The 24,490-nt window shown below is 39.7% G+C and overlaps 1 protein-coding gene across 32 annotated transcripts in view; it reads right to left on the bottom strand.

Moving 5' to 3' along the window:
• Nucleotides 1–24,490, bottom strand: part of LOC110394552 (poly(rC)-binding protein 3-like) — a 498,677-nt gene that overhangs the window by 40,914 nt on the left and 433,273 nt on the right. For all 32 annotated transcript variants that reach the window (XM_021388493.1, XM_021388486.1, XM_021388487.1 and 29 more), the window contains 4 exons: nt 17,990–18,133; nt 5,395–5,418; nt 5,265–5,297; nt 1,927–2,043 (listed from right to left, as the gene is read on the bottom strand). In XM_021388493.1, the coding sequence (XP_021244168.1) occupies nt 1,927–2,043; nt 5,265–5,297; nt 5,395–5,418; nt 17,990–18,067 (252 nt within the window). In that variant the 5' untranslated portion in view covers nt 18,068–18,133. The remainder of the gene's footprint in view (nt 1–1,926; nt 2,044–5,264; nt 5,298–5,394; nt 5,419–17,989; nt 18,134–24,490) is intronic.

The following is a 24,490-nucleotide window of genomic DNA, read 5'->3' as shown; positions in this document are numbered from 1 at the left end:
AAAGATGCTCTCTCTGAATCTCAGTGGGTTGGTATGGCGCTGTGCATGAAACAGTCTCATAAACTACAGAAGGAACAGAGATAGGTATGAAATGGGCAAGGAGATAAAGCTCTGATGGAGATGACAACAGATGGTTTTAAGACAGGACTACAGAGAATTACTTGTACAGTTCTGCAAGATTCAACCTCAGCATTATCTCACTAAAAACTGGAAATGAAAACAAACAAAAAATGCAGGATGCCATAAATCCAAGGTATCTTATCAACACATTGAACAACTGCAATATTGCATAGGAAGATCTGAAAGACCATGAAAGACTGGAGGAAGATGAATGGGATTAACATTTCCAGTATTAAAAAGAAGAGTCATTTGTCTGGGGACTAACAAGATGGTCTGCTGAGATCTCAGAAGTTCCCACTGAACACACCTGAGGATGAGCTGGGTACATCGCCAGCCCCAGTGCGGTTATGTACAAAATGTTACCCTAGTGGTGGTGAGCCATTTTCAGCAGGGCTGGGATTGTATTAGCATGACAGCCAGCCCAGGAGACATTTAGTGCCATTAATTAAGCCCCTGGGGAACTTCATTTGCAACCTGTCCACAATTAACATATGCATTTAGCATAGACTGCAAAGGTACAAAGGGAGTGTTGAGGGCTTGGAGAATGCACTTAATGAAAGACCGAGCTTGGCTCATTTATTCTGGAAAAAGCAAAAGTGCGAGGGGATAAAGCTGTTTTATAAAAATATGCCTGAGAAGAATCCCCAGGACTAGAAAGGCAAGAATTGTCAGCCACCGTTGGCACACGGACAAAGCTGTAAAAACTACTCATGAATAAATTTCCATGGGGAGAGAGAAGGTGTCCAAGTATCAGAGAACTGAGGTTGTGAATCCAATACCAGGAACTAGAAAAATATCAAAGTAGTTTTTGATCATTCCATAAAGGGGATTGCAAGACATACTGCTTACGCTAGCAGGCAACTGCAAACGATGGCCCACAAACTCTCTTCTAATCCTGTTCCTCTAAATTTGAATGTTCACCATGGGTAAACAAAGCTACACACTGGCATTCCCTGTCACCCCCTCTCCGTACGCAATGCCTTTAGGAGAAGGTGAGCTGCCTTCTGCAGGAGCTTCTGCTTCCCACAGAGTACAGGAGAGACACCTGCATGACTCATTTTCAAAAGCAGAGGGAGTTAAGTCCTCTGCTATGTGACCCGGGTTCAAGTTTGGCAGCCTGCTGCCTTTTTTTTTTTCCTTTTTTTTTTTTTTTTTTTTTGAGGTTTCCCATTAAAGCAGTGACCAAATCTAACTGTAGCCGGTCTGTGGAACTTGAAGGGATCCAAGCACTGTAGGTACATATCTGCACAGAATGGTAATTCTACAGTAAATTAAGCACTCTCTTGCCTCACTTACTATTAGTGCCTTCATTTTAATTAATTTTAAAAGCCAATCTTTAAATATGGTAATTAGTAATTACACAGGTCTTTAAAATAAAAATTTTCTAGTTGAATGAATTATATATTCATTTTGATGTATATAAAATTTACATCAATACCAAATGGAATCATATAAAAACAGAGCTAAAAGTTAGGCAATTATTCTTTGCAAATCATACTCACGATGGGACCAGACATTTTCTAAGACACTTTTCTTACCATTAGTGTACATTACTAGAAGCAATTGCTTTTCCCTGGAGCCTCCAAAAAGCAAAAGAAATGATCAAACAGCTTGTAAATTGACCCATTATTTTTCTTCAGTGTTACCGCCAAAAGCATTTATAAAAATACAACCACTTTCATTGCTATTAAATAGAACATTAAACAAATCATATTTAACATTAAAGCAAACATGAGAAAATTCAAACAGTGTTTGTATTTCAACTTGAAGAGAAAAAAATGTTTTTTTGTTTTTTCTTTTGCTTACCTCTTCAAATTTTAGTGCAATCATAGAAAAAGCTTTAAAAATTGCATCTGTTGGGCCTGTTATGGTCACAATTCTTTCTGGACAGGAGCCTTCTGAAATATTGATTCGAGCCCCACTCTGTCAAAAAGAACAAATACTTTTCAATTTTATACTTCCTGGGGAGAAAAGTAAGCAGGATCAGGGATATAGTTTGGGAAGGAATACCTTGAGGCATCTAATTCACTCTCCTATGATTGTAACCCCAACATATATAATTTCAGCATAAACTGATTGCACTCTACAGATTCATCTAACTGTGGGAAGCCAGGTTCTCTCTCAGTAAACACTTATCTGGCTTTCATCACAGTATGCAAATAGCACCTTTGTAACTCAAAGGTACAAATAATTACATTATCAAGTTTTTGCTTCTGGAAAGTGAACCTTAAAGAGGACTGGAGCTGCAGAATTTCAGACAAGCTTATTTTCTTCAGGGAGCATCAACACTTAGAGGCCTAGACCCAAATACAGTACTTGATGTGTCTAGCTGGGGCACTGCTTTGGAATATGGAACGGTTCCTTACAGCTGTGTGTCATGGGAATTTACTCAATATGCACACAATAATCCTTTAAAGAACTATTGGTAGGACACGCAATGGTGATAGTGTTATCTCCTTTAAAGCAAGGAGCCTGCAGGAAGGAATTGGAAAACTGCTTCTTAGAGATGAAGGAGCATGGCTCACAGGTACACTTAGTCCCTTATATGCCACTGTAGCACTGCAGAGAAAACCCCTAAATCAGATGTAAATATGCTTAACAGGATTATCAGTGGATGTAATAATCAAATCCAGTTTAGGTAAAGATAAATCCTGTGCTTCCTCTGAGGTTTCAGCCATGGAAATGAGTAAATGCAGCCTAACAAGTCACCAGAGCATCAACTGATGCAGAGATGCTGATCTCCTCGAGGATGCAGGCCTCCAGCAAATGTGAAATACCGTGAGTTTGCAGAATCGTAAAATCATTTGAGTTGGAAGGGACCCTTAAAGGCCATCTAGTCCAACTCTCCTGCAATGAACATGGACACCTACAGCAGATCAGGGTGCTCAGAGCCCCATGCAGCCTAACCTTGAGTGACTCAAGGGATAAGGCATCCACCACCTCCTGGGCAACCTGTTCCAGTGCCTTACCACTCTGATTGTAAAAAACTTTTTCCTTACATCCAGTCTAAATCTCCCCTGTTCTAGCTTGAAACCCTTTGCTTCCAAAGTTACCACAAACCAGATATGTGCCGTATGTCTGAGCCTTTATTCATGTGTGCACTGCTCCTGAACAGCAAGATAGCTTATTTCCCCAAGTGACAACAGCCAACCACAGCAGCAGAAAAAACCCCACACCACTAACAGAAAAATCTAGCTGTCACAGCGTCTGCTCACAGATATAGTCAGTGTTCATAGATAAGAAAGGGTGGCAGATACTTCTTCTGACAGGTGAACCTAAGCGGGGATTGTCTCAGTCAAACACCTGAGCTCTATCAGGAAGGAGATCAAGCCTGGAGCGAGTTCAGCTAGCAGCAGCATTTGGTTGCAGGGATCACAGTCTGTCCTTGGGGTACTGTTCTGCAGCGAGCCAGGCAGAAGCACAGCTGGGAAGAGCTGCTGGGAATATGGCCTCAACTGTCACATGGCCCTCCAGTAGACTTTTGGTCAAAACAATTATAGATTACTGGGAACCTCCAATATTTGTGTAGAAAGTTAATGACTGCAGGGGACAGATTGGTGGGGTTTGTACTTCAGACTCAAATGTTTCTGTGACATTTCTCTGATGACAGAGCAAGTCAACGATGCATTTTGTTGTTGGCTTGCAACTTACTACACCTACCAGGGAATTCAAAATAAAACTGTAGTTTGCTTTTAAAGAAGGATTGGAGGAGTTAGTCATTTAAAAGAAGGACTGAGTTATCATCACTTGGAGACGTAGCTGCTTAATCCTTGTTAGTAGTAAAGAGGCATATAATTCCTTTTTATAAAACAAAGAAACAAACTCCTTGTGATTATGTATAAGTGACAGTAGCTTTTCAAGAATATTTGATATTTACCTTGAAAACTAATCAGGAACTATAACACTTCTCTAAGATGTCTGACTCTGAAATCAAGAACACTTTCTAATGACAGTTTCCCCTTTGCGCAGCCAACTTAAACCCAAAGATATCTGCCTGTGGTCATAATTAAAAATTAAACCAAAATGTGTTTAATCAACTCTCAGGGTTACTTAGTATATTCAAAACATTAAAATTTTTTTTCCTCTTTTTAAAAAAATCTTAACAATTGTACTTATTTATAAAAACATGAGTGAAATCTCTCATCATCAACAGAAGAGCTCTGAATTCAGTCAGCCTGAAAATGAACTCCCTGTTGTGTATGTTTAAAGATGTATCTCATAATTTTCTTCACTACAAGTATGTTGAGATTTTCCTGCCAGAGACCTCCTATCAGTGTACAAAATAACAAAGCAACTGACATAGTAAAGTGCAGCAGAGATACCTGAATCAAACTGATTTTTCTTGAGGCATCCTCTGCACACCTTGCACCCCTGAAGTTTCAAGCAGTAGGATTTTTCTTTTGAATCCTGCTTTTAGCCCATGTTTCAAAGAAGGAAAATTACAAGGATGTGCAGGGTAGATGTGTTGATGTGCAGGACACGAGGTATAAATCTCTACAGACACTGCAGCTTGCTTTTGGGTAGGGAAAGAGGCCTACAACAACTGGGGAGATTAAAGTTTATGCAGAGCCATGTCTCTATTAGCTTCTTTGTGCTTACATCCTTTTCAAAGGATGTGAATGGCTGGTGTGTAAGACTACCCGGTCCAAACACTACTGACTGCTGCAAAATGAGGAAAAGTCAAGTCTGTGCCCAGATGTACCAGAGGGATGCTTTGGCTCAAGAAATCTGGCTCCAGCTCTGCTGAAGGTTGTGTCTACCCCACACTTTATATAGTATCACTCTAAAGCTTGGTTTCAGATTACCGGAGCTCCCTGCCAGGAGGCTATACCACATGCAGGAGCAATGTTGGCATGCTGGGGGAAGACACAGTGGTTTGGATGCGCACAATCACGCTGGCTAATCTGTTCCTGAGATAAGACAGCAGCAGGCACATTGCTATGAGAATGAAGGGCTCCAGACTGCTGCAGTGATAAGGAAGTGACATTAACAGCAGTGCTTAATATAGGCCAGCACATTTGCACAGCACCACGTGTAACAGGGAGGTGATGCTCAGGGAGCTGCCCACTTGATGGCAGTGCCGTTCCATACACACCGATTTCCCTAGCAAGGAAGGCAAGTGAAGACATCAAGGCCCATCTTACCTCCTCCCGCATCTTCTTAACTGTTTCACCTTTCTGTTAAAGAAAGAGAAAGAAGTTAGCCTGGGTTGATGAAGGGTACAGATATACAATATTTTGACATGACAGTAAAGAGAAAAAGAAATTTCCTGACCTTTCCAATAATGCTTCCAACCTCCTGAAATGGAAAAGAAGACAGTGTAAGTGAATGATGTAATTTGCTACAGAAGAACGTTTGCTAAGCTCCTAAGCTATTTTGCTTTTACTTATTTTAAACCTGGAATGTGAAGCACAGCCCCGTTCCTTTGTTGCTGTACACAAATATGGCATGTTAGATACAAAAGGATGTGCTAAAAATGTGACTTTACAGATTGTGCAAAAAAAATACCTTTAACAGGAACTGATCTTGTGGTTGCATATCAATTCTACTACTAAAAATGTGGATAAATGCCTATATCAGGGGGTGAAACATAAAAAAAAATAGAATTTATAAAAATTAACAGAGAAAATGGGATATAATGCACATATCAAAATAATTGCTGATCTCTCTGGGGGCAGGCACTTACCTTCTTCTCACCACTTAATAGCTAGTGTTAAATGTCCATGCCACCAAGTGGTATTGCTTGAACACCTGGTGGCCTGTCTTAATCTCCCCATTAAGCACTTAGAGAACAGTAACTGCTAATCACTTTTCAGAGTTTTGGGAATTGCCGCTGGACTCCCACAATCTTCCATGAAGGGACAGAAAATACCGAGAACACACAATAGGGGAATGATTTAGCAGTTCTGGTAACATCCCAAGGGTTAGAAATTTGGTGGATAAAAGCAACAGGTAGCAAAAATAAAGCTAATACTCTAAAATGAATAGTTTCAACACGTTACACCAGTCACACAGCCGTGCCCAGAGATGTAGTAGATGCCCTGTCCTTGGAGATATGTCAGGTTGGATGGGGCTCTGAGCACCCTGATCGAGCTGCAGGTGTCCCTGTTCACTGCAAGGGAGTTGGACTAGATGACCTTTAAGGGTGCCTTCCAACTCAAACGACTCTGTGATGCTGTGATTCACAGTCAATCAGTCATACTCCCACTCCTCACCATCTATATACTTAAGTCTGACTCACCCCGAAACACAGTCACAAGAGTAAGATTTAAGAAATTGTCCTCTGCTGCTCTACTCAATGATGGACTCTTGATGAAGTGGTACTAACTTCACCCTGCAGTACTGGACTCCCTGCAGTGCTCTTGAGAGATAGCTATTCCTTACCACTAGGTTATTTACGAGCTTATGATATGAAGCTGTTTTTCCTTCTTTATGTCTTGTGAGGAATCAGACTTCCCAATAAGAAGACCACCTATTTCAGTGAAGAACTTTGACACGTGGTTTATTGGCACTCCCAGAAAGTCTACAGGTAAAACCAAAGTGGGGCTAGCCATCAGTGCCCTGCTAGACAAGACTACTTGGACTTGCCTAGACAGGCTGAAAAAATGGGCTATAAGAAACTTCCAGGGGTATGACAAAGTCAATGTGAAGTCCCACATCTGAGAAGGAACAAGCCCATGCAGCAAGACAGCCAGGGCAGCAGCTTGCTATACAGTGGCTTGATAGTAAAAGGCTTGAGGCTCCAGATGCACAACCCAGATGCGAGTCAGCAGTGTGCCCTTGCAGCAAAGGTCACCCAAATGCTGGGCTGTACTAGTAGCAGTGTAGTCACCAGGCTGTAGTAAGTTTCTCTACCCTTCTCCGTGGGTTTGTGAGACAATGCCTAGAGGACTCAATCTTGTTTGAGGCTCCTAGTCCAAGACAGACAAGGACATACTGAAGCAAATCCAGTGCAGGGCTACTCTAGCACAGGACACGTGAGAAGTGCATTTGTTCACTCTTCGGAATAGATGACTATGGCCTTCTATCTACTTATACCCAATGCCTAACAGTAGCCACAAAGTTTCTCAGCCCAGTCTGGACTCTTTTCATGCTTATTTTCAAACTTTACTTTTTCTGTTTCTTGTTTCCCTTTTTTATTTCCCTTCCTACTTTGCTTCTAGGCTGGGATTCTGCTCTCTGGTACATGCTGGCTGGAGAGCAGATATTGTCCAGGCTGTCACTGCAAATTTTATAGAGGTATCTGCTATGCAAACATGTAGTTTTGCTGGCTTGATCTTGACAGTCCTCCACACTTCACAGAGTGATTATGCTCACTAAAGTTTCATATGCCAGTTTGGGACTACAAGGTATCTGCATATCTGTGCATTTCATGCAAAGAACTACTACTCTGCAGTAGTGTGACAGAATTATCCTGCATCTCAGACTGTGCAGGGTTGGCTCAGACCACCACGTCAGCATTCTGGGTTGGCTCTCCAGTGAGGTGTGAAGTTTTTCTTCACAGTGACAAATCTGGAATGTCCATTCCACAAAATATTTAAGATTGTACTATTTTTTCAGACTATCAGTGTAACACTGCCAACCTGTCTAGCAATTGAATGGGATTAAAAGACAGTGGGGTAAGAGGGGACAAATAGACATATATAACCCTCAGTGATGGGAACCTGTCATGGCAAGTAGTTCCAACTACTGCATTCAGCAGATCTACCCTGAATACTTTTTCCTTTCTTCTCAGTCACAGGCTTCAGAAATAATTTATTGTGTAAAACAGATTCCCAAGAAGCAGAAGGACTTTTTGCTGTGAGTGAGCATAATATGGGTGAGCAATTGTATTTCAGTCTGCCTCTTTTTTTTTTTTTTTTTTTTTTTTTTTTTTTTACATCCGAAGTTTCATTAGAAGCTATAGACCTCATCTTGAATCTGCAAAGCTCTGCTGGTATACAATTCTTATGAAATCAGGCCCAATCTGCCCAATCACTTTGGGCCTTATTGAGAGATGCAGTTCTTTCAGAAATGTATGAATGTGACATGGCAAATAAGTACAATCTTACCTTCCTTGGAAACAGGAAAAGATATTTCAGTTTTGCAAACAGAAAAGCAATACAGTGTTTGTAACCCCAGCAAAAAAAAAAAAAAAAAAAAGTGCATTTCAAACAAGGAAACTGGAAGTAAGCACAACACATCAAGATTCTCAAGCTACTTACTCATGACTGAGGTCTGTGGGCATTTTGCTGTTGATTTCAGTGGGGACAGGAATTCTACCTGACCAAATATCCCCTTTGTTTACTGCTAAAGAGTACAAGCTATCAAATAACTGAATGAACGCACAGTGTGAATCCCACTGAAAAAAAATATTCCAAAGAGAATTCTGACCAGTTCCTTGGATCGTGCTAGAAAATGTCACTGTAACTCTATGGAGTACTTCAAACCTTTGCCCCATCAAAGGGAGAATTTCAAGTTTATTTTGCAAGGAGGCAGTTCCCCAATATTGTGGCAGGCATCACCCCTTCCCTGCACTGCATCTCCCTCTGAGATGGGACTCTGCTAGGAAACTGAGGAAGAGGAACAGGGAGATGGAAACACTAACTTCACATGGATATTCCCAAACTTTCAAAAATTTTGAGTCTGCAGAAATTACTCCAAAAAAAGATAAATTCCAAAGCTATTCTAAACTGGTTGCTTTAGCCTTTTTTGGGCTTTTGCTCTTTCTAGGAAAGCTCCCATAAATACTGAAGATGATAGATCATGTTTTTAATTATGATGAGAAAACTTCTTCTGTCACAGATTAAATCAGAAAATTCTTTATGCCTCATTCTCCACATTACTTATGCTACTTCATCAAACCTTTAATGATTCTTTATACAGCTCAGTATTTGTTTCATATAGATTCTTCTGCCACCCTAAATTATATTCAGTGCTTTGTAGGATATCTAACACCATTTTTATGATACTCAAACTATATATATATGGATATATATATATCCAAAGTCCGTATTTTATCCAGAAAATGTTTCTAAATCTGCGAGATGATCAAACTGTGATGAAGTTGACTGCTTAGACAGAAGAGATAGGATGCCTGTCACCTACGTTAGTTCATTAAGAGTTCTAGCGTAGTCCCAGCACACAGGTTCTTCTGCAGTCAACAGCGAGAGATAATAGAGGATGTTTCATTCCCAAACAAGAGGAGAGAAGTGTACTCACAAGGGTTTTGTCTTTCTCCATCTGCAGTGGAGGAAGTCTAGACTTACAAGAACATACCTCAAGTCTGGTAAGAGGAATCCCACATTCGATGTCAAATTCAGTCTTAGTACAGATCAGACAGTATGACTGAGTTACCACTGATAGACTAGCTTAGTAGAATATATTAATAACTCTTGCATTATTTGTTATTGTCTAGTGCTCGGGATTCCATCTAAAGGTATTTATAAACAATTTCAGATTGATTTACTGAATAATCATCCACATGTAAACACGGTGGAAAAATAAGTTATATATTAACAATTATTAGTTATTATATAGCCACATTTTAATGACATAGAAAATCAGTGCACAAATAAAAGTACTGTCCATGGGGGAACTGAAGCTCAGAGGGAGAAAAAAAAAAAGCTCTAAAGTAAGATGGTAGACTGCCAGAGCTGAAAGAACTGCGCAACAACTGCCCCACTGCCCAGTCCTTGGCCTCACTGTACAAACACTTGTCTGTCAGAAGCAGATATGCCATAGCAACTGTGTTGGATGAACAGAATGCCTCTGAAAAGCTACAGCTGTATGCGTGATGATACAAATGAACACACACACATGCATTTATATATCTGTATGTGTAGTCAATACATGCATATAGATACCAAGTAAGTAGATACCAACTCTCCTTCAAGACGTGACAGCAATTTGGGGTGCCTGTCTTGACGGTCACCAAAGCGGCCCAAGTTTTAGACAGCACACAGCCCAGACAACACCTTTCAAAGGGCCTGTCTCCAGGTGACAGCATCTAAAGCAGGACAGTCTCATACCTAGGCCCCAACAGCATTCTGTTACTATGGAAAATCCTAGGAAAACATGAAATTGAACACTTGAACATTTCCAGGGATGGTGACTCCATCACCTCCCTGGGCAGCCTGTTCTAATATCCCACCACTCTTTCAGAGAATAAATTTTTCCTGACCCTCCCCTCACACAACTTGAGGCCATTATCCTTTATCCTATCACCATCACCCGGGAAAAGAGGCCAACCTTGTTTCAGGTAGTTGTAGAGAGTGAAAAGGTCTTCCCTGAGCCTCCTCTTCTCCAGACTGAACAATCTCAGTTCTCTCAGCCGCTCCCCATAAGACTTGTGCTCTAGACCCCTCATAGCTTCGTTGCCCTTCTCTGGACATGCTCCAAGGCCTTGATGAAAGGCTGTGCTCATATCAGTAAAGCATATTGCAAGCCTAAAACACTTGAGGTTGCTTGAAGAAAAGCTATGGTAAAAACACGTGATGCTTTCTTTCATGATGAAATGTAACATACAGTATTATCCCTGTACCTAGTTCGCATGAATGAGGTGACTTTTACTCTTAATGGGTGCTTGGAGGAGAATTTGGCCCACAACAGAGAGGGAAGCTATTCCTGCAGTTTGTACACCATCTGTGGTACCCTGAGTACTGGGCAGCCCCAACAGAACAAAAGGTGGCAGCAGAGACGTCTCTGTGAGCCATTGCTTTCACAGGACTCTTGGTGATGCAAATGGCTAAAGAAAGATTTAAAACATGCTGTCAGAGAAGGTTATTTCCAAATCAATTATCTGGTGTGCTTTTCGAATTGCAAGAGAAACAAATTAGTCATGTAAAGAAATCAGGAGGGTTAACAGAAGCTGACAAAATTTGGTATAAACACAAACCTTGTTTGTAAATCTAATGTGTAAATTCAGTCATTTTTCTACGTGTAAGGCTAGTCTAATAATTACTGTGGCCTAGAAAATAAAAATAAAATGGCTATGTATTCCATGACTGTATAAAAGCACAGATCTCAATCAAAGCAGCTTCTACTATCAGTGTTTCGGGGTGAATGGAACACTAACCTCAGAGTAGCCCTGAGATGCAGAACATCTTAAAGGAAAACATGTTTATGATGTAATAAAAAACCATACATTTTCACCCCAAAGCACCTGGTAAATCATAGGCCACATCCTAACCCTGTAATTCATTCAGGTATTACTTCAATGGCATGCCTGTCTGCTTTCTGTGAGAAAGAATAAGGTAGAACGAGTAGGCTCGGGCTCCGTAAACAGAAAAGCCTGTTAAGAAAGCACTGAAGAAATACAGCCTTCCACTGAAGGGACACACATCTGTCACAACACAAAGAGGGATCCTGTCAAGAGCAAACAACATCCGCACCCACAAAAGACTGTAGACCAGCACCAACTGTCTTTCTAACAACCTCACTCTTCCTCCCCATACTGATCTGAGAATGCAGTTGTAAAAACTTATACAGCACGTGAAGATACAACATGGAATGCTTGGATATTGTACTAAGGGACATACTTTAGTGGGGAAATATCAGTGGTAGGTGGACCATTGGACTGGATGATCTTGGAGGTCTTCTCCACCCTTTGTGATTCTATGATGAAAGACCCCAAGAATGTGTTTCATTATGTTCTGAGCATTGTTTACAGACCAAAAAAAAAAAAAAAAAAGCCTTGGTCAGTTTTGGGAAACATGATGTAAGATGTCTACCTCAGGGAACAAATGGCTGCCTCAAATAAACTGAGAGCCTTACTTGTGTTTTAGGATTATGTGGGATTAACCTCACTGAAACTGGATATGTCATGTTCCTGGGTGACGCTTTAGTAGTCACTGTCTGGTGCTAACTGCCCTAATTTAGTAAGACACCATGGGCCAAATCCTTATGGAGATGGATCTCATGCTAACAAATGTAACGTTTGAGGCAAAGCTTCAAATAACGGTGTTTCTGATGGAAACACTGTATTATGATTCTCTTATATGTCCATCTTTTTTTTTTTTTCCTTTTCCAGCTGTGACAACAAACATTTCTCACTTACTTACTTTTTCTTAGAAGATAAATAATCAATTTGCATTCAGCTTCACAATTTACCTCCCCAAAACACCCCCAAATCAAAGCCCAGTTCTATTCCCTCACTTCGTCCCTCCATTGGCCATGCTGAAACACCAGCAGCGAACAGCGTGGGTGCAGTTTGCAATCTCACCCTGTTATGGCTGTGGCCTGATGAGGAGATTCTATTTGACAGAACTAGGAAAATTCAGCCATGGAGATGGTTTCGGGGAACATACAGTGACCAGGGGAAAATACCACTGTCCTTTCTAATGATTTTTTTAGTCTAGTGAAAACAAAAGGAAACTTTCAGCTTTTCCTACAACCCCAATAAGAGGTGAACCATCTTGTGCTGTGTATTTGCACATGGAGTTTTGTTCCATGACCAGAGCTCCTAGGTACTGCAGTAATGCCAATGAACAAAGCAAGAGCTATAATAGCAGTAAGTGGGACAGTCAATCCTCATAATACCCTAACAGTGAATGTGGAAACTGGAAACAGAACAAACATTGTCTCGGTTGGCATTTCATAGCTTAGATTAAATTACTGGAAAAATGATTCTTAAAGATGCTTTGTCTTATGCTGTATTTTAATAAGTAAAAATCAAAATTAAAAAAATGGGAAAAAATAATAATTCCTGTGCTCGCTTTACTATCCTTTAAGCGGTCAATTAAGCAGGTATGCAAAAGTGGCCACTAAAAGAATCATATCCTTTCTCCATCAAACCAGGTTATACATATTACATAGTACGTGTCGTTTGTCCCCAGACATGTTTAAAATCCACTTAGGAGGCTTCCAGAACCTCAAAAAAATAATAATAATAAAAAAAAATCAATCTCAATACCGTGAGTTTCTATTTGAATTCTCTTATTATGATTTGTTTTCAAAAATATATTTTGGCTCATTATTTCCAGCCAGAAGCACTTATATCATTCAAAATAATGATACTCCATTACTTGTATTTATTCTCTCCAAGTATTTTTGAGAATGTCTGAAGAAATTTCCAGAATTCCCCCTCTCACTGAATGTACCTTCTAAATTACCTTCTCCCCTTAATTGCCTCATCTCTCCAATTTTCACCTCTCAGTATCTGGCAAGAGTCCTACTTCCCTCCCAGTTCTAACTTTCCTTCTTCATCCTGTCTATAAATTATTTCCTTATTCTTCCTAACTCATCTGACTTCATTAATACACTTTGTTTTCTATTTCTGAGCTCCTTTTCCTTTCTCTAAAACCTTCCCCAAACTCACCATATTCTAATTTGCTTTCTTGCAGACTTCACTGTACCCACTATAGTTTTGTAGCTACATACCTTTGCACAATGCCATTGGAAATTATGTATTTTTAATTCTGCAGGCTTGTATTCAAGGAAGGTATCAGAGACTCCTGTGCCTCCACTATGATATGTAAACCAAAGTCAGTTCACGACCCTGCTGCCCTTTCCATGCTGGCACATTTGAGTATTTTCTTACATTCCAGCTCATGCATCCAACATTTAAATCTCCATGAAGATTCTTTCCTGAAATTAAACACTTCTATACCAGCACAGCCTCTTTACCACCTACATCTAAAATTAACTTCTAAAGGTGAGTCTCTAGGGTCATAACCACGTGGTCAATACTGGCTGTGTACAAATGCAAACCAGAAAAAATCCAAAAACCCCCCAGAATCATATAATTATTACCCAGTACCATCAAAGTAAGTGCTTCTTCTGGGTTATTTCATTCTGAGCATGAATTGACCAAAACTAGAACAAGAGTGCTGCAGATGTCAGGTGAGAAGGTACGTTGGCAGAGATCTGTGGGCAAGCAACAATATTCCATAATCTTCCAGTCTCATTACTACTGCTTTGAAAAAAAGTCAACCAATTGCAAGTCACGGAATTGAAAAAAAATATATGCAACAGGTGAGCAAGGAATGATAAGAGAGAAACACTAAGTTCCCTCAAAGAACCTTTACCATGCAGAGAGTTAAAAAGTTTAATTTCGACAAAAACAATAAAGAAAGAAAAAGTGAAGCTTTTCTTTTGGAGCCTGAGCTCTGCCTCTCCTTACAGAGGGCTCTGATAGCTGGGGACTGTTTGCACATGAATGCACACACACTCACAATCTGTGATCCAGAAACCCTTCTAAAATGTTGACCTGATCCTGGTAAACGGTGCCATTTTTGCTTTTGCTAGAATCAGAAGTCTTGTAGTCACTCCAATATTCTAATCCTGTCCAGAAATTCTACTTCTAAAGCCAACAGAGGTGATAAAATATCACCACTTGAGACCCATTTAAGTCTCTGCCGTACAGAGTGATTTCACTTGTTTTACTTCAAGAAACAGCAGGAATTAGATGCAAAATGCAGAAGTAGCACAAAGTAAACTGCCCCAGCCCACATTCACCATTCTTCTCTACTGAAACATATGAAACATTTTTGGCCCTTAATGTGGTAAATCTTTCTCATTAATAAGAGATGAAAATGTGTCTTCCGCATTATTTAACATACTCTGCATAACTAGCTCCTGCACATACTTCAAACATTTTCTCAGTTCCTGCATTCAGGTAACTCAATCAAAAACATCTTGAGCAGCAGAGGCTGTAGTGCCATTGCAGCTTAATTCATTTTTGTCTAAACTGTCCTTAAAGATCTCTACTGAAGGCTACTGTGGCAGGTCCAGACAGCCTGTTCCCCTCTTCACACATCCAAGTAAGAAGTTCTTCCTAATGTCACTCTCAAAACTCCCTTCAAAGACAACTGCTTCTCTTCAGATGTGAAAAGCAACTTCTTTTGTGTCATACTCCCTAAAAAACCTCTCCTCTACTACATTGTGAGAAAGCCTGAGAAACATTCTGTTGCTTCTGACTTCTCTTCAAGGCTGTCCCACTCATATTTCTTTTTTTCCTGAGATAAAGCAGCACAAGATGGAAATTATACCTTTCACCTTACACCAGCACACACCCTCTGAAGTCCTGGCTCAGGTGCCCACCTCTCATATTAGGCCCTAGAAACACTCTTCCCAAGGTCAAGATGGCTCCTGTCTGCTTTCCTTTTGCTAGACACTTAAGTTCTCTTTGATTTTTACTGCTTTATTGTTTGTTTCTAAATACACTGACTCTTTCACTCAGTACCTCCTTGTAGAGGTCTGTCCATTCACACAAATCCTGATTTTTCTGTCTGTAGATACACTACCCTGAGAAAACTTACCTTAACTACATAATTAAGATGTCCGCACTTGACTATAAGGCCAACATACAAATCACATGGAAAGTACACAGAATTTCCTAATTCTGCAGGGTTTATAGTTGAGATAACAGCGTAGTAGTGCAACTTATGAACTTTCCGTAATAAAGAATGCAGATGTCATAAAGCACACAGACCTTTCACCATGCAAAGGTTCACTAGTACTAGAGATTTAGAGACAGAATTAAAGTTAGTGGGGAGAGAGCCTGGTATTTCTGTGAAATGCACTAAAAAACCCACTGATTTTAGAATTACATTTCCTTGAATTCAGTTTGCTACTGTTTTTAAAGTCACCCATTTAATTCCCCTCTCCTTTTTCAAGTTATGATCAGTTATTTGCAGCCCAAGCTCTGCCTCAGTTAATTGTTTTGTCTAGAAATACTAATTAGAGATCAGCAATTTCCAGCAGTGTCATTACCACAGAAAATCTGAAGGAAGAGCAAAGCAGCATGTTTCTTCTTGTTTTTAAGAAGCACATACAGCTTTCAGAGCAGCCTTCTCATATTGAATTCATATTGACTCAGACATATTTCATTCCTCAGTATCAGCATTTTTAAATCACAGAAATGATTTCACAGAAACCATAAGGTTTTGACTTTTATCACCAAAATAAATCCTGATTTAATGTGCTCTTTGCAATTTTTAGGTACAACTGGACACATGATTAGAGCATACTGGAGTTAATGGTATACCCATTGTGCCTTGTTAGCTGAGGATGCATGGTATACTCCCACTTAGACTTCGAATTTCAGAGCTTTTAAGAGTTTAATTTAAACCCCTGGGGCTAAACATGCTCTGAAGATTGGACACACAACATCCAATGCTGTTAAAAGTGATTGTATACACAATCAACTACATTTAACACTGAAAATTAGCTTCTAATTTCTTTCTCATTAACGTATCCATTGTTTCATGAAAATAAAACAGTATCACCAAACCACAAAACAACAAAACTCCAGCCCACATCTTAACTAAAATATTTTGAAAAAGGACAGATACTTGATTTTTACTTTAATGCCATGACTCTGAAAGAAGCAGAGCTGTCTGGCAGTGGCTAATAAAAAGAACTTTTATGCACACAGGAGTGTGACTAAAGCCAGTAGGTTACTCCCACCAGGATGTGGATGTGTTCACATGTTTTTCAGGCCTGGGACCAGAATGCAGTATGACTGACACCTAGGAACTAATTTTGAGTGCAGATATGTGCACAGGTTTTTGGTAGGCTCAGTAAAAGAGAATGGTATTAAATTTTTTTGGACAGATCCTTGATTATGATGCAGATTTTACACACCAGATGCCTGCCTGAAGCTGAGTATTTTTGGGGGGAAAATATCAACCAAAATGGTTGGACCATTTCAGAGATAATACATAACTTGATCTGTAATATTATAATTGTGTTTTTCTTTGTTTGCTTTTAATTTGAAAACTTAAACTGTACCCCCTCATATTTCCTATCATTTCCATAAGTAAAATATATAAGGGGATACCTTAATCTCCGATTCATGGAACAGGTTGGAAATGAGCCTTGCTTTCAAAATGTACATATATTTTTAGCTTATAAATTAAATTCCCAGAGTAAAGCTAGATTTTAGATTTACATATACAAATTTTATCTGCAGAATAATTTATACATACATTCACTGTCCCTTGTTAAGGAAGAGCTGAAACCATCTGCTTTATATAGCATTCCTTCCTTCAACCAAAAATGCCCGGCGTGGCTGATGCAAACGATACAAACAAACCAGTGAAATGTGTTTTTTAATTAAAAGCTCATTTTGTGATCTGATAATGTGCAATAAACAGCTATCAGACTGTTAAGTCTGACAATACTGAATTGGCACTTTGTCTATGGCACAGATTTCACACTTATCTGTTTGTTTAAGTGCTGTGCTGGACAGAAGTGAAATTACAGTCAACCTTCCAAAACAAACCCGCAGGGGACCTGGACAAATGCTTGTTATATCAAGGGTTTGCTCTAATAAGATGTTACATCAGAATAACGAAGAGCTATTCCATTCGAATTCAACAGGAATATTAATTAATTCTGTGACAATTACTTCACACAAATCAATGTTGTGATATCTTAAAAAAAAAAAAAGAACAAACACGCGAAGTCCAGCAAACGAAGAGAAAGACGAGCTGCATGCAGGTCACTCTTATGCAAAGATTTGTCTAATTTGGCTAATCATCCATGGAAGAACTCATTTTTGCCACGAGAACTGCTCAAAACAGATCTGTTGCAAGTAAGGCTTTTTCCAATGAACTTAAAATCATAGTATCTTTTGGAGTTGGAAGGGACCTTTAAAGGTCATCTGGTCCAACTCCCTTGCAGTGAACAGGGATGTCCATGTTGCTCAGAGTCCCATTCAGCCTGACCTCGAACCCTGATCCATTATGTCTCCAAGAACGGGCCTGCAGAGCATTTACATATAACAACTTGAAAGAAAGGGGCTTATTTTTGGGTTACAGTAATGGTGCTTTTGACTCTAACTAGAAGAGGAGGGATAGAACTCTGCCAGAGTCACGGCCAGCCTCTGACAGCACACACTCGTTCAACAAACAGGCAAATGCTGTGGCCACAGGAAATGCTTCACCTTGCCATGCATGAGAAGGCGTATGGTAAGTGTGACATTGAGACCTCCTTCAGACACTTTTGAGTCCTTCGGGTTCATCCTGGCCTTGTATCTTCAATACTTGGAAGCAGCTTCGTTTTTTTTTTTTCTCTTCACTTATTCAACCTACAGAGAGAGAAGGAAAAAAAAGTACAATTGAGTGTCCAAAGCTACTCTGAACTGATAATACAATGTTGTACAAACCAATTAACATTCCTCTCTTTGATTTGCTGGACTGCTGAAAAGGCTCTTTTGATTATTTTCCTTCCCCTACCAACTCTCTCCAGCCCTTCACATGATAAATTCCCTTTAGACACATTAAAAATTCTCTTAACTTTCGTTGTTCCACGGCTGAAAGTACAGAGCACAGCAAAGGGAAAATACAGTGTCTTCTTCTCAACAGCACCTTCCCTTCATTACCCTTCATGGTGTCTACATGCAGTATATAAATGCATTTTTACATGTGCCTGGCACTATGTTCATTTCTCTCTCTTTCTGTCTCTGTTAAAATTCTGTTTGCTCTTGCAGGAGAGAGATTTTTATTTTCTCTCCAGCTAGAGAGAAATTAATTCTGAGCCTAAACACTGATCCCTACCAGCAACAGCAGATGACACATTATCAAAGTCATCTGAGTAACTAAGAGCCACTTGCTGCTGTAAATCTGGGCATTGTCTCACTTTGTTTTTGTCTGCCAGGCCCAGGGGTGGCTCAGTCCCTCCACAGCTACAGTTCAACTTCAGCTCTAAGCAAAATGAAGATGCTTTTTAATTCCTAATGACAAATTGCAGATTTTCAGTCATTTACAAAAGTCATAAATACCCTAAAATGCTAATGAAAGCTGTAAGGGTTGGCCTTGAAAAGATAAACAAGATGCATTACAATTTTATTAATGCAAGGACATTTATCAGTACAAACAACGAGAGCAGGAAGGAACATTACCAAGGGCACACAAATTCCACAGTATAAGAGGCCCGGAGGTTCCCCATTTAATTTTGTCTTTTTCAGGCCTATACTGCAGAGCATACAACTCGTAAGCAGGCCACTCATTTCAGTAATTGTCTTTTGTTAATGACAACCCTGTCTACTAGCTTTGGGTTTGAGAGATGCCGAAAAGTTTGGCTAGCCTGGGAATTCCCCTGAAAATGCAGGAGAAAATCTTACAGTTTCATCAGTAATTAAGCTACATCTTAATATCCATAAAGCACTGACTAAAGCAAAGTCCATCTAGCTGAGCATGTTAACCGTAAGAGAGGCGAATAGCAGATGTGTGAAGAAAGAGCATAAGAAGCACGTGTTCTTATGGCGTCGAGTTGCGCCAGAGGAGGTTCAGGTTGGATATTTGGAAAAAATTATTCTCAGAAGGAGTGGTGAGGCACTGGAACAGGCTGCCTAGAGAGGTGGTGGAGTCACCGTACCTGGAGGTGCTCAAGAAATGTGTGAATATGGCACTGAAGGATATGGCTAGCGGACACAATGGGGATAGGTTGGCAGTTGGATTAGATATTGTAGTGGTCTTCTCCAACCTTAATGACCATGATTCTACGTATGGAGCCACCACGATAGACTTGAGGCATCAGCAATCAGTGATTCATAGTCTTCCTGAGTGCAGGTATAATGAACAGCCACTGATAGACCAATTCTCAAGGAATTGGTCTGAACCCATACTCACAGTCCCCAAAAGTTCTGTTCTCTGAGATTAATTTGATCTGTTTTTCCCTAACTCAGCATAGAATCTCTGCATTTCTTATGGTTCACTCTCCAACCTGGTCCATAGCCACTGAAATAAATCCCACTTATTTCATATTTTTGCGCCTACCACTTACATTATATATCATCTATCTGCATGGAGAAAAATGGAAGAGAAGCAAAGTGCCTGGACAGGAAGGCAAACTGAAACAGCCTGGCTGTGCTTCTCATGCACCATGTCCAAACACTTCCTGCTTCTGCCCCTGCAAAACACAGGAGCACTTTTGTGTATCTCCAGTAGCATACATTTTTGAATGTACCTTGGACTGTACTGAAATAAAATCGACCATCTGAGATCTCTAGAAACCTAAGGTACCTCAGGGCATGCCTGGAATGTTTCACTTGGTGGATGTGCTTCATGTAGAAGTAAACCACTGAAGTTTTGCTGACCAAAATTTTGTGATGAAGGTTTGTTTGTGTCTCTAATGGAGTGTACTCCCATGTGGGAAAATAATATCAGATTAGATACAAGTTTACAATTGGAATGGCCTTTTGGTAAGTTCTGTGATGCTACGGTAGTATGATCCCATTGGGATTTTTTTTCCAGAAAATACTTTTCCCAGAGAGTAGCATTCCCTCCCCAATCTTGACCTTTTCCAAATTAAAACTATAAAACCTGTATTTTTGGCTAACAACTTTTGGGTTCTTTTTTTTAAAAAAGAGGTTAAAAATAAAATACTGTTGCAAACATTGTCAAAAATATCATGGCCGTTCCACTTTTTTTTTTTTTTTTTTTTTTCCCAGAATTTTGTCTTTCTCCCTCCCAACACATTCGGACTCTGGCACCTGCTGCTGAGAAGCAGAACAGATGTCTGGGGGAGGGCTGGGAGTGTGTGTGCATGCAAGGAGTCACGCAGCTGTGTGAGATACAAAGGGAATGAATTCAAGAGGGCAATCTCACAGAATAAGGAAGAAATGCGTGGCATCTGTACATATATCATGAAGAGAGAAGGGTGCTTCCTTTGTCAGGTCATTTACAGCTGCCCTAGACATCCCCAGTTTGAAAGTAAATGCATTATTATTTATCTAACCAGTTAAAGCTCTTCTTTTCTTCAGGCATCATCACCAACATGCTGGTCTGGATCTCTGGGTGCAGGGTGGTGACCAACCACAGCACAAGGAAGAAAAATGGTTCCCTCTACAAAGCCTCCTATCAGCTAGCAATACATCCATGTATTTATAAACCTACTGCTGACATACATAAGCACATCATGAATATTTAATCAGTAAAATCAGAATTTTGAACAATTTACTATGTTTCTGGCTTACATGTGCCTCTGTGTGCAAGCTTTCCTTTCTGAAGCTCTGAGTGACAAGGTCATATGACCACTCCTGGGTCTTGAGAAAGTCAAAGTTTCACATTTTTCCTGACTCCAGAGGAAAGTCAGAGGACTCCACAGGTGATCAGAGAATACTGCACAGGCTGTTGCAGTCAATTGCATAGCTAAATGTTAAGAGTGAGGTTATACGCAAGTTACCCAGCCTTCAGCAGAGAGCCAGCAGTGACAGAAAAAGTGGACAATATGCTCCCTCTGACCTCAGGATGCAGGACCAGGATTCACCAAATCCAAAATGCAGAGCTCTGCATCTCCAGATAACAAGTAATAACAACCATGTCCAGAAACTGAAGGGAAGTAGACTGCATCAGATGGGTCCCAGCAAACAGCAGATCTTTGCCTCCTACAAGGCTAAACATGAACATCTGAAGACATTTCTACTGTGGGTTATCATGTAAAAAGTGAAAAATTCTCTGTAGGTAGAAACATGCATTCGAATGCTTTTTAAAGATTCCGATAAAACAGACACTTGTTTAGTTCACATGTCTTTAACCCGTGTGTGTTTCTATACATTTTCAATATTTGTTATCCCAAGTCGGCATGTATGCTCATAATTCACTACATAAGAGCCATTAATTTTCTCACATGGCTTTTCCAGAATTGTTGGTAGATTAAGAGATTAAAAAAGCAAGCAGTTAAGCCATGTTTTCCTCCAAAGACTAGCGTAGTTCCTCAATGATCTCACTGAATTAATATAAGCCCCAAGATGACCTCTAGGACAAAAGGGCAGCGACACAACACACACAGAGGTTATCAGTCCACGCAGCAGAGGAAGTAGTGCAAGATGTCTGCCAGAGCCCTAAGACATGAAACAGCGGAAAAGTCAGCATCATGATCTGCTTTCCTCCTAACACTCAAACAAGCTAATCCCCATCTAAGAAAATAAACAGATGGCTGTAGTGACAAAGGCTGCACAGTGCTGGAAAAAATACTTCCTTTAAAACTCCCAGGTGGGCACTTAAGGTATGCAGGATAGCAGGGTTTTTGACCTCACACCAGGTAGAGATGCCAGAGATGAAGAAAACCAACATAGTACCAAGGCAGATGTCAGGTAATGGATCTCTGAGTTTAAAGCAGAAATAAATTACTTGGCACTCATGAATCTGCCAAGAAAAAAACTCATCTGAAAGGTTCAGAGAAACAAAGCAGTGTGCATGGAGTGAATTGGGACAGTTGGAGAAACATGGGAAGAGACACAGATAGGAAAGAATGAGAAAGTCAGGGGGAAAGGGATGAAGCTTCAGTTGTCTGGTGTAGATAATATTGTGAGAGGAGTCAATGTGAAAGTAAGTATCACCTGAAAACACCCAAGGAGGAAGTCTGCTTTAGTATATGAAGTGTAGATTGTGTAGTTGTTAACTTAAGCTTGTCAAAAGACAAAACTGGTAAAAGCATCCAGCACAGCGTTCACTGTACTTGAGCCTCAGAAGGGACACCTGAGCTTAACTGTGGTGTTTCATAACCATCAGTAGAAAGATGTAAATGTGAAGAAAACAAGGAAGAATCTAAAGATATAATTCAAAAGTACCAATTCCAGTTGTTTCACTGGAAGATATTTAAACAGAGAAGAGAATGAGGGAAATTACAGTGACATTCAGCAGAAGCTATATCTATTTTAAATGAGGATACTTAAATTTTTTCACCTGGTTTCCATGCTTCAATTGGTTTAGAAGAAGAAAAAAATAAAGGAAAACATAAGAACATCCACTCACTCACAGCACATCTGTCATTTCAGCAATATATGGAACCATCCCAAAGGAGGGGTAGCTAAGCAGATGATCAAGCCTTAGGGAAGGGAAGCAGGAAGAGGCAACAGCTGAACAAGAAGACTAAGTAACCTGAAGATAACAAAAAGAATTATCATGAGCAAGTAATGCACTGATGCTATGGAAATAATAGTTCAAAGTTTCATTTATTTAGCAAGAAATCTTTTTTTAAAAAAAAGAGGAAAAATAAAGTGTCGTTATCAAGAAAAGATAGTAAGAGTGAACAAAGAAGACCAGAGAAAATCAAACCATGGGAAGCCATGAAAGGTTGTACCCAAGTTCTCTTGATCAGAAGCCTCCCATGTGAAGGGAGACCTCTCAGGAATTAAAAGAACTGTCAGGGAGCATGATGAGAAGCATGGACCTGCACTTTAGGCAGAGGAGAGTTCTTCAGGGACATATTTATGCTACTTACATGATTTTATCCTTTCATTTAACCTGAAGGGAATATAGGAAAGGAGAAGATGACTGAAGGAAATGGAAGAAAATTACTACAGGGCAAGAACCGACAGCATTATCAATAAAAATTTATTCATTTACCCATATTTTTAAGGTTTTAGCTTAAAAATAAGCTGACACACAATTTTTTTTTCTATAAGCTAAATAGGCACTATCTCTGGCTTGTCACTTGGAAGTAACATCTCTGGATGCCAAAGGACTAAACAGTGTAAAACAAAAAAACATTGGCAGAACTTTAAACAACAACAACACAACAACCAAATCCAAAGCAAAATCACAAGCAAAGCCAACTCCAATCAAACTGTTTTATTTTGAGGATATTCTTTTCAGAAACATTGGAAAGCAGTAACTATCACCGTCTGTTTATGGTCTCAGCTGAAGTAAAAAAAGGAGACTGGATGTTTGCTAAAAGTACACTTCTTCGGTTTATATATCAATTGAAGGATAAAGACATCTGGTGTTACCAAACCATACTGTTATGAGGTTACTATGAACAAAAGGCTCACAGGATGCCCACAATAACATAACAGTCATAACAACAACAACTCTTCAAATGATTTCTCTCTCAATAATAACTGCTTGGAAAAAGGAGAAAATATGCCTTAAAGCACTTCAGCATTATACAGAAACCTTACTAGAGAATCTGATTAAGAAACAATAGCTAAGGAAGCAGGTGCAGCATCAACTTTTCTACCTTGCCAGTTCCATCTCCCAAATTACTGAATAGGATTGTATGCAAAGGAATGAGATTATATATTTTATTCACATCCTTATCATTTATATCCCAAAATAGATTTAATGTTAGTCTCTGACTCCTTAATGAGGTGAACAAGATCTACGGAACTTGGCTCCATTAAATCGTCATATCATGGCCCAATTAAGTAAGTTGATATTGCTGATTATTGTAAAAATCTCTGTACTTCTGATCTGCTAAGCTCTGTAGTTATTACAGGTATCTAGAAGTAGTAGGGTCACCAAAGGCGTGAAATTTAAAAGGAAATAATAGATTGAGAGAAATAGCACAACTTTCATATATCGAATACAAAAACTGGCAAAACTCCAGGAGCATTGCCTTTCCAGTGTAATTCTATGAGGTATTTAAAGAGGTACTCATTTTTTTCTTGAGGGATATGGTTAACACTATTTAATCAGAGGAATAAATTACACTATCTGTA

This window comes from Numida meleagris, chromosome 2, assembly GCF_002078875.1.
Source record: "Numida meleagris isolate 19003 breed g44 Domestic line chromosome 2, NumMel1.0, whole genome shotgun sequence".
NCBI classification, from domain to species: Eukaryota; Metazoa; Chordata; class Aves; order Galliformes; family Numididae; genus Numida; species Numida meleagris.
This window is presented reverse-complemented; position numbering and strand designations above follow the sequence as displayed.